The 11,932-nt window shown below is 40.2% G+C and overlaps 1 protein-coding gene across 1 annotated transcript; it reads left to right on the forward strand.

Moving 5' to 3' along the window:
• The first annotated feature begins 242 nt into the window (after positions 1–242).
• LOC102775070 (basigin-like) lies at positions 243–1,016 on the forward strand. The gene has a single exon (XM_015568683.1). The coding sequence runs from the start codon at positions 243–245 to the stop codon at positions 1,014–1,016; it is 774 nt and encodes a 257-aa protein (XP_015424169.1).
• Positions 1,017–11,932: the final 10,916 nt, after the last annotated feature.

The following is an 11,932-nucleotide window of genomic DNA, read 5'->3' on the forward strand; positions in this document are numbered from 1 at the left end:
ACTAAACATCTTGTTCAATGCAATATATATATTAACTCTCATAGCAGCACTGTGACATAGATAATTCATTTTTGAGGTTGAAGAAACTGAAGCTTAAAGAAGTGAGCGAAGATGGTGGCTGGCCGGCAGGCCGTGCGCGCCCCTCCCTGTGCACCCGCGCCCGCCCCGCCTTCCAGGTTCTCATAGGGCTGGGGCGGCGGTTGGCGACAGTGGCGGTTGGCGACAGGGACCGGGACGGGGACATGGCAGCGGGACTACTTGTGCTTCTGGGGTTCACCCTGCTGGGCATCGAGAGCAGCTCCGGAGCAGGGAGCAATATCTCAACTTACATACGTGATGAGGGCTCCAGAACACGCCTCACCTGCACCTTGAATTCCAGTGACACCCACGTCCTGGGGCACCGCTGGATGAAAGGGGACCGGGTGCTGCAGGAGGACGCAGCGCCCGACCTGACCACGGAGTACGAGGTAGACCCAGAAGAGCGCTCGGGACAGTACTCCTGCACCTTCCTCTCGGAGCCCGCAGGCAGAACCGCCCGCGTGAACGTGAATGGGCCTCCCAAGGTTGAGGCTGAGGCCAGCTCAGTGCTTGGCATCGAGGGGGAGAGAGCGGTGCTGGTCTGCAAGTCTGAGTCCTTCCCCCCGGTCACCGAGTGGGCCTGGTACAAGATCACCGAGGCCGGGGACCAGGTTCTCAACAACAAGTCCAAGAACACGTTCGTGGTGTCCTTGGAGACCAAGACGGAGTTGCACAAGCAGGAGCTTGACCTGAAGGCAGACGCTGGCGAGTATGCCTGCTATGGCAACAACACCGAGGGTGTGGACCATGCCGTCATCACGCTGCGCCTGCGCAGCCGCCTCGCTGCCCTGTGGCCCTTCCTGGGCATCCTGACCGAGGTAGTCGTGGTGGTTATCATCATCTTCGTCTTTGAGAAGTGTCAGAAACCAGAGGTGGTCCTGGGTGAGGAAGACACGGGCTCTGCTCCTCCAAAGAGCAGTGGGCCCCCACACCATTGACAAGGACAAGAGGAATGCCAACTGAGAGAGAGAGAGAGAGGTCACCAGTCACAACGCCTGGCATCCTGCCGGCCCCAAGCAAGTCCTGTCCCATCACCGCAGGTCTGTGTGACCTGGTACAGCCTGACTTCAGGGCCGCCCCTCACTGCTCCTGCCGTCCCCACTGGGAGCCGGGGTGGGTCTGGGTGACCATCATGGAGTGGGAGTCCCATTTCCACCTGTGCCCATGGTGACTAAAGAAATCCCCTCCCGAGTTGGGCCTGAGGCTTCTTCCACCATAGCATCCTGACTCCCATGGGAACCCCCAACCCCACCTGCCTCCTCACCAATAAAGGCACTGCTGACCCACTTTTCAAAAAGAAAAAAAAGTGAGCAAATTTGCCCGCACTCCACAGCTTGTGCATGGTCACGCCTGTTTACATGCAGGCCACTCTTGCCCCAAAGTCTCTGATGCTTCCCAATCACAATGTTCCAGAGACAAGAAACGTGATGGAGAAGAAAGAGGTAAGGAAGGGCATTTGTGTGAGAGAGAGAGAGAAGAGAAAAAATCAGATGTGACATTTTCCCCATAAATACTTCTGATTTCTTGGGCTATTTTACCTTATTGGTGGAATAATTTTCATAAACCAGTGTCTTTTAATTCAGAAAACAGCATTGCTCTGCATCTAGTTGCGCAAGTCATCCTTGAGTTCTTTTATATCTTCATTTTGTTACCTAATTCATTAGCAGATTCTACGTCTATCTCTAATGTAGCTATATCTGTGCTTGTGTCTGTATATCTAACCATATTTATTTCTAAGTTGTAATCTATCTGTATTTGTATCTAAACACACACACACATATCTTCAAATCTACATCTACTTCTATATCAATTTCTATGTGCATATCTTGATCTCTAAACCTATAAGTAGTTCTATTTCTATATATGTGTATGTAAATCTCTATCTCAACTTAAATCTAAACCTACATAGGTCTCTCTCTAAATCTATTTCTACATCTAGTATATTTATATCTGTACCTACACTTGTCCCTGTGCTGTACATATACCCTAATCTATGTCTCCACTGGATCTAAGCTAGTCTAGGTCATCATCATCATCTCATACTTGGATTACTGTGCTAGTCTCTAAACTTCCCTTCTGCCTGCTATTTTTGAATCTTTATAATATTTTGAATATATAAATTACCTTGTGCCAATTTCAAAAGTTTACAATGCCTTCCCTCACACTAATAATAGCACCCAAATTCCTGCCCATGGCCAATTGAGTCTACTTTTCCTGTCTCATCTCCTTAAAGTTTCTGCCTCGGTCTTCAAGCTCCAGCTACACTGGCCTTCATGCTTTTCTCAAATACATCAATCATTTATGCCTCAGGGTCTTGTACTGCTATTTCCTCTGCCTAGCGTGGTATGCTTTCAGAAGTTAACATTTTAGTTTTTTTTTTTCTTGTCATCCAGGACTCAGTTCAAATGTTGCCTCCTGAGGAAAGATATCCTTGATCATTCAACCTCAGGGCAGGGACTCTGTGGTCGATTAGAGGTGGCCACGTATGCTCTGGCACTCCTGCCATTGAGAGGTGGAGTCCATGCCACAATTCCCCGAGTTTGGGTGGGTTCTGTGCTGCTCACATCAAGAGGATAGGGGAGGGGTGATGCTCTAAACTCTGGCCTTTAGAGACCTGCAATGTTCACTCACACTTCAAAGCAAGTTGCCATGTAATTAGTGTAACCCCTTCTGATAACCATCCTGTAAGAAGCCCCAGCCACAAGGACAGACTGTGGAGAATGAAATAATCTGTGGAAAGAAAAAGGAGAAAGGAGAGGGAAGAAGGGAGCTAGGGGGATAGAGAGAGAGAGAGGCTCTGAGGGGCTAGACATATTTTTGGAAGTGAATCTTCCTGTCCCAGTTGCTACTGTGTGGGTCACAGAAAAACCACCCAGCTGAATCCTTCTAGAATTTTCAACTAACAAAAATAATAAAACAAAATGTTGTTTAAGTTACTAAGCTTTGAGTAGTGTGCTACATAGCACCGATTAACCAGACCCATGACAAGTATGATTTGTCACATTATCTTTTCAATTTCCCTACTATTTAACACTGGAAGTATCCATCCTCCCTTCTTTATGCCCTTCTCCCTTCCCTTCTTTTTACTGATTTTCTTCCTACCTCTCTTTTCCTTCATTTTCTTTGTTACCAGGTTACTATCTAAACTCTTTAGATTACAAACCCCACATTAATAAAAACTTTGTGTATCTCTTTCCTCACTAAGCTTTGGTACATAGAAGTGTGCCTCACAGATGTTTGAAATCAGCAAATATTTATTGAATAAATGAAATAAGCTTGAGCATTCAATTATGGTACCTACATGGGGTTGGTAGTTACTCTATCAAAATTACAACATCATTCCTTTACATAAATACACAAATAAAAATCCCAACCTAAATACTTCCAAATATAAATGTGGAAGAAATACATGATATATGGTATTCCATAGTTTCAGCAAAACAGGATGCTTGAATTAGCTGGCAAATTACTGCTCTTTGGTATTAGACTTCAGTGGAATTACTAAATGGTTAGCTCGGTGCCATAATGAGCTTCAAAGGAGCAAATAGCATCCATGGACTTTAAAGTAGCTTAAAATACATTCTTGAGCTCCTCAGTACTAGGTCTTATAGCTGGCAGAGCTCCACCCCCCTTTTCATCAGCCTCATGATGACCTGGACCAGGCCATGTGGATCCTGGCTGCCCAGCTGCCTCTGATCTGAGGAGCTGACACAGAAATAACTCCCATTGCTCACAGATGACTCCCCACAAGGGCAGAGTTAGCACTGCTCTACAAATACCAGCTTGGGGCCACTTGAGAACTCCTGCTGCGGAGAAGATGAGGTTTTCAAGATGTAAGAAGAGCCCCTTTCACATCGTCACCCTTTGTGTTTAGTACAAAGACAGAAAAGGCAGAGCAGTAGAGAGAGGTTCCCATCACCCACAACGCCACTACACTGAGCTAACCACTTCAGAGACACTTGGTAAGACACCCGCCCAACCCTTACCCTATGTTCTGCCTCTAAGAAATCCTCTCCCGCCTCTAAGGTCACAGAGGTGAGTTGCTGCCCTGGTCAAACTCTAGCAACGCCGGCCTTCTCTGAGCTTCTTCAGTGTGCTGTGTAAGTTCCAGGCTCTTGTACAGGCTATTTACTCTAACTGGAACTTTTTAACACTTACCTTCCTCCCCTCTCTCCAAATCAAGGTCTCTGCTTCCATGTCTCTTCCTCTGGGAAGACTTTACTATTCCCCTAAGCAAGATTGTGTATCTCTGCTATACATTTTTATTACATCGTTTATAACAAGGGACACCCCTGCACTTAAACAGCCAGTCCAGTGATGCTTGTGTTCTCTGTGATCCATCAATCAATCCTTTGTGGAAAGTGTTCTCTAGTGTTATTTTGTCAGTAAGTCAATAAAGGCAGAAATCAGGTTTGTTGTGTTCTTTTCTGAATTTAGCATAATACCAGGCAAAGAGCAGACACTCAGTAATTAGTAGTTGAATGAATGATTGCTGAATGGATGGATTGCTGGGTTGCTAGATGAGTGGACATTTGGTTCTGCCCAGAACATTTATGGAGACATTGGGTCCATGCCAAAAGGTTCTTGAAATTTTGTCCTTGTCCAAAATGTCCATGGAGACATTTGGTCCACGCTGACCCATCTATCTAACCCCATGTGCCATTACTAGCTAAGGTACTGAGGCAAGAAGAGTTATAATTGGCAATACAGCCATAACACAATTATTGGACCAAGAAGACATGACAGTACAGTATTTTTTAAAAAGGTGTTAATCCTATAAACCAAAAGGATAAATGTTGCAGGCTATTTGAACCCAGGGCAGCTTTATAAGTATAGATATTATGGGCAGGACCAAATAGCAAGGACCAGTTGGTATGGCCCAAATATGCTCATGAGCACTTTGGACAGAGCCACATTTCAAGGACCTTATGGAATGAACTGCGTGTCTCCATGAACGTTTTGGATAGGGCCACATGTCCTGCATGGAAGATGTTATCTTTGATTGATTTTTCCCCCTTAGATTTGGAGCAATGTCTGTCCCTAGTGAAGGTGAGATCCTTCATGCCTAAATTCTTTATTTTTTATCCTGATAGATCACTAATATGTTCCATTGCAGCCTTAGTTGCACCTTAGTTGTAGACTAATCCTGACTTGAGGCAGAAAACACATATGAATTTCCCTTCTCTTCCTCATGATTTTTTTTTTAAATTTCTTTATTGATTACATATGTGTCCTTATCCCCACATTGCCCACCACCCTCCCCTGCTCAGGCCCTCACCCATCTGTTGTCTGTGTCCATTGGTTAGGCCTATATGCCTGCATATAAGTCCTTTAGTTGTTTTCTCCCCCTTATCCCCACCCTACTCTACCTTCCCTCTGAGGTTTGATGATGTGATCAATGCTTCTCTGTCTCTGGATCTGTTTTTGTTCATCAGTTTATGTTGTTCATTATATTCCATAAATGAGTGAGATCATGTGATATAAAAAATTGTATTTCTGGTTTCTTGGGATATATTCCTAGAAGTGGGATCACTGGGTCAAATGGGAGTTCCATTTTTAGTTTTCTGAGGAAACTCCATACTGTTCTCCACATTGGCTGCACCAGTCTGCATTCCCACCAGCAGTGCACGAGGGTGCTTCTTTCGAATTTCTCACGAAGTTGTCCTTCCTAGCCAAGACTCTAAAGCCTTCGGTGCTAAATGCTGGAATCCTAAGTACATCCTTTTGGGATGTTCCATTGTGATAAAAAGAACCCAACACACTTAATTCAAGCCGGAATCTCTCTTGCATGATTGATACTTGTTTCAGTATCTGGCTCAGCCCTTGGTACACTGTAGTCACTTATTAATTCATAGTATTATCATTCTGATGCTTGATTACAAGTCAATGGTCAAATCACCTGGGCAGTTCCTTTTCCCTGTGTTTTGTGTCCACTCTTTACATTTCTATTTCACTTTAAACTGGTCCAAAATCTTCACCCTGGCCCTAATTCATGAACTCAGGTTTTCCTGCCCCTGACTTAAAAAAAATAAGATTCCTATTTGTTTCTTTTTTCAGCAACTACAGATTATTTCTGCTGAGGAGGGATATAAGAGTCAGGATATAAAAGGCAAAGAGAACACACAGTTATCTGTTGGAACCCCCAGTTACTTTTTGAATCTCTCTCTTAAATTATCATTTTGAATGAGAATAGAGATAATTGTTATTCTTAGATACTGTTGCTATGTTCCCCAGATTGGAACACTAATATGAGAGACATTTTTTCTGAGCATCTCTATCCTCTAATAGTTAACAGCTTAAATTCTAGAGAAAGACCAATAAGTTTTGGAGAATAGATTTTCTACTTATTATTACTAAAAACTTGAAAAACATATTGAATCTCTAAGTCTTTTTTTCCTCTTTTGTAAAATGGACATCAATAATAGTACCTCCCTCCTAGGGGTGTAGTCAGGACAAAGTAAAATGACATGATAGCAAAAGATGTCTGGCAAGTCTTCTCCCAGGTCAGTCTGTCTACCTGTGATTACAGTTTCTTGCTTGGTCCTAACATCTGTCCCAAGGGTTTTCGAGGTGGGTTTGGTTCAAGTACTATCCCGTGTATTAACTGAAGGCACACTCATATTATTGGTCTTCTGGCTCATTTTGGAACTGGGTTTTGCATAAATGCCAATATTTTAAGTACTTTCTGAATCCATTTGCTTGGATAGTCTGATCACAGTAACAAATATTCTCTTTGTGATTCTGTTGTTTCCTGGGCAACCTCTCAAATGAACTGGACTGTTTATTTTTCATAAAAACCCCCACTATAAATGAAATTATTATTTTAAAAAAGTTTTCCTAATGAGACTTCTGCTTCTTGGAGATAGAGTAGACATACTTACTTCATCATCCTACTTAGTACAACTAAGAATACTGGATATAATAAACTGGACATAATATATAAAACAAATAAAGAAGACTAAAATATAGAGAAAAGATGACAGACTCACAAGAAAATTTAGGATACTGGGAATAACATGGGGTTTAGTTACCTGGGTGTTCTCTTTCTCTTTGCCTTTTATATCCTGACTCTCAGCAGATGAAGTCAGCAATCTGGAAACACCAGCCAGCACAGACAAAAATAGCCCCAACAAAAGCCTGTTCTCTCTAGCCAAAGGACTAGGGAAAGGGGCAGCCTTGCAAGACAGGAAACTGTTGGACAACAACTGCTCTAAGAACACAGAAAGTTAAAGAACACAGACATGTCTCTAGCCCTACCCTATCTATGCCAGCAAAAGCTGACAGTACCTACTTGAGCATGTAACAAGGAACTCTAATACCCTTGCTGGGCTGGAGTTGGAGAAGGTAGGCGGGAGGCAGACTTTTAATTCCTGCTGGCCAGTAAAAAGGTCCCCGCCCATGGTGTCAGTGCAGACTACATGGCAGTGTAGACTTCCACTGAACTCGGGAGTAATGTTCCCTCTCCCCACTGATGTGGGGAGCCCTAATAGAGAAGGGGATCTTTAATCATCACCCAGTGGTAACAAGGTCACCCCCAGTGCTGTCAGTGGGAACCACATGCAGAGTCAGAACCCATACTTCTGCCCAGCAGTAATGAACCCTGCCAAACTTTGGTGTTGATGGAGGCTGAGTGGCAAACCTGGAATTCTATCTTTATGTGGCAATAAATGAGTGGGTTTTTCTCTTTCAGAATATGCCACCAAAATGCCAGGTAAATGAAAAGTTTAAAAATATTAAGAAGTGCTTAACATAATGCAAATATGTCCAGGGTTCAATAAAAAATCACTTGTCACATCAAGAACCAGAGATACCAAAATGAATGAAAAAAAGACACAAGATGCCAATGCTGATATAATAGAGATGTTAAAAGCTAGCTGACAAAGATTTTAAAGCAGCCACAGTAAAATGCTTTAATGAGCAATTATAAACATGCTTGTAAGAAATAAATAAAATAGAAAACCTCAGCGAAGAAAAAGAAGCTATAAAGAAGAACTAAATGGACATTTTTAGAACTGAAAAATACAATTACTAAAACAAGAAGCTCACTGAATAGGCTCAATGGCAGAATGAAGGGGACTGAGAAAATTATCAATAAATGGAACAGAGGAATACAAATTACCCAATCTGAACAGCAAAGAGATATAAACAATAACAAAAACAAACAAAAAGATAATAGAATCTTAGGGATCTGTAGGACTACAATAAAAGACCTAACATTTATGCCATTGGAGTTAAAGAAAAAGAGAAGAAAGAAGCCACGGCTGAAACATTTATATATAGAAATCATGACCAAAACTCGCCAAATTTTCTAAAAGAAATAAGCCTACAGATTTAAGAAAATGAGTGAACCCCAGAGAGAATAAACCCAAAGAAATCCATAATTAAACTTTGGCAAACTAAAGACAAAGAAAAGAATCTTGAAAATGGCCAAAGGGAAAATAATACCTTACCTGTAGGGGAAAAACAATTAAAATTATAGCTGATTTCTCATCAGAAATGATGGAGACCAAAATGAAAAGGCACAATATTTTAAGTGATTAAACTAAAAGAGAACTGTCAACCTAGAAGCCTATACCCAGAAAATATACTATTCAGGATAAAATAAAAGTCAAAACATTCTTAGATAAGAAAAACTAAGAGATTGTTTCATTTGCAGACCTATTCTAAAAGAGTTACTATAGAAAGTACTATAAACACAATAGATATTGCAAAATAAGCAACCCTGAAACATCAGTAAAGATGAAACAATAAGCCGAAACCGGTTTGGCTAAGTGGATAGAGCGTCGGCTTGCGGACTGAAGGGTCCCAGGTTCGATTCTGGTCAAAGGCATGTGCCTTGGTTGTGGGCACATCCCCAGTGGGGAGTGTGCAGGAGGCAGCTGGTCGATGTTTCTCTCTCATCGATATTTCTAACTCTCTGTCTCTCTCCTTTCCTCTCTGTAAAAACTCAATAAAAAATATATTTTTTTAAAAAAAGATGAATCAATAAGATAAGCAAATATAAAAAAATATATACCGTGGGCTTTCTTTTTTCTTTTAAGTTCTCTAATATTATTTTATGACTAAATCTAAAATTTAAACATTGTGTGATGTAATCCTAAATATAGGGTTTTTCTCAAAAAATGTATGCACACTTTAATAGCTGATAGTTCAATTTTGGAAATGAAATGTACTTTAATAAACACTGCCTTTATAGTTATTCAATGTGTGTGTATACATTTTTTGTGACAACCTATACATGCTGAGGACATACTTTAGACAATTATATTATAAACTAGGGGCCCAGTTCACTAAATTCTTGCATGGAGTGCGGGGGTCCCTCAGCCCAGTCTGCACCCTCTCCAATCTGGTACCCCTTGGGGGATGTCCGACTAGCGGTAAACAAGCAGTGGGACACCCCTCTTGCAATCCAGGACTGCTGGAACCTAACTGCTCACCTGCCTGCTTGCCTGATTGCCCATAACCCCTCTGCCTGGCTGCCTGATCACCCCTAACTTGCTCCCCTGACTGCCAGATCGCCCCTAACCATCTCTTCTGTGGCTCCCAGCCTAAGCTACAGTCTGGCTTCCTTCTGCAGGAGGAACCTGGCAGATCCGGGGAAGGCACTACCCCCATTACCCCACTGCTGCTCCCACTGCCGGCCTGAGCCTTGGCCCTCACAGCCGCTGCAGCTTTGTCCAGAAGGATGTCCAGAAGGTTGTCCTAAAGATATCAGCCCTAATTAGCATATTACTCATTTATTAGTATAGATAGAGATGTCAAAAGAAACTAAAGGGAAAGTTGTAATACTTTATTTGAACTTGTAAAATAATGATACAAGTAGACAGTAATTTTTTACACACAGACACACAAGACTGAGGGGAACAAGAGAGAGAGAGAGAGAGGTACTCAAAGAAATATTCTAAAATAAATTCAAGTAACCCACAAGAGGTCAAGGAAACAGAAAAAAAAAAAAACACCTGAGAATATAAACAGTAAATAAAAATTAAATGGCAGGATTAAACCCTACTATATCAATAATTACATTAAATGTAAATGGTGTAAATATGCAAATTAAAAGACAGAGATTGGATGAGTGGGTTATAATATGACTCAACTATTACAAAAATATATATATTATTCAAACACTATCAGAAAAAGCATAAGTGTATTTGTTAATATCAGATAAAGTTGACTTCAGAGCAAAAATAAATTACCAGAAAGAATGACTCTGTGTAATGATAAAGGGTAAACTCACAAAAAGGCACAGAAATACTGAATATGTATGCATCAAATAACACAACTGAAAAATGTGTGAGGCAGAAACTGGTAGAATTAAAACAAACAAAAAATAGATATTCACTATTATACTTGGATACTTCAATACCCCTCTCTCAACAAGTCATAGCAAACAAACAAACAAACTAGACAGGAATTCATCAAGGATATTGAAAACTTCCACAATAGGATTGACCAATAGTATCTACTCAATATTTTCAGAACACCAAACTATAGTAGAGCACATATTATTTTCAATTGTTCATTAATTATATCCTAAGGTGGAAATCCATAAAATAAACTTAAAAAATTTTAAGCTAACAGAAAGTCACAGTTTTTTCTCTAACCACAATGGAATCAAACTAGTATTCAATAAGAGAATAATTACAGAAAATCTCCAAACATTTGGAACTAAGTAGTATATTGACAAGTTACCCATTGTTCAAAAAGGGAGTTTCAACAGAAATTTTAAATACATACAAGTAACTGAACGAAAATGAATATACAAATTATCAAAATTTGTGTAACACATCTAAAAACAGTGCTAAGTGGGAATTTTTAAAACTAAATTCACTTGTTAGGAAAAATATCTTAAATAAATAATCAACCTCTACCTGAATAATCTAGAAAAATAGAAACAAAATAAACCCAAAACAAAGAAATGGAAGGAAATAATAAACATAAGTGCAGAAATCAATGAACTTGCGAGTAGAAACTCAATAGAGAAAATCAATGACACCAAGAGCTGACTCTTTGAAAAGATCAATAAAGTTGGCAAACATCTAGCAAGACTGAGGGGAACAAAAGTAAAAATATAAAATTACCAATATTATAACTGAAGCAGAGGATAGCACTGTAGACCCTGCAGACATATCAGAATGTAATATGGAAATTCTCTGAACAACTCTACACATGTAAATTTGACAACTTTGATAAAATGGACCACTTTCTTAAAAAACACAAATTATCACTATTCACCTAATATGAAATAGCTGTAATAACCCTGTAACTATGGAGGAAATTGAATTCAACTATTAAGGAATTGAGTTCAAAACCCTTATAAGAATAGGTAATACTGTTTTGTTCATATATATTTGGGCTAAGAATGTCAGAAAAATATTCCCAAGTATCACTCTATCTACTTTAGAAATCATATATTCATTTTTCCCTCTTGCTAGTTTTATATTTACAGTTAAATTTATGGTACATTTTGTGTTAATTTTTATGTAGGTGTGAGATTTCGATTCTGTTTTTGATCAATGACTTAGGTATTACTTAGGTAAATTAAAAAAAATACTCAAGAGCAGATAGCATTTGATTTTTATTTCAATAGAGCTTAAGATTCAGCTTTTATCAGTTTATTTTTTTTAATTTTATTTTTTATTACAAAGGGTATTACATATGTGTCCATTTTTTCCCCCCGCCCTAGACAGTCCCCTAGCCTCCCCCATCCCCCAGTGTCTTATGTCCATTGGGTATGCTTATATGCATGCATACAACTCCTTTGGTTGATCTCTTCCCGCTGTAGTTTGACAGTCTGTTTGATGCTGCTTTGCCTCTGTCTCTATGTTTGTTCATAAGTTCATACTGGTATTTT

This window comes from Myotis davidii, unplaced genomic scaffold (genome assembly GCF_000327345.1).
Source record: "Myotis davidii unplaced genomic scaffold, ASM32734v1 scaffold743, whole genome shotgun sequence".
In the NCBI taxonomy this organism is placed as follows: domain Eukaryota; kingdom Metazoa; phylum Chordata; class Mammalia; order Chiroptera; family Vespertilionidae; genus Myotis; species Myotis davidii.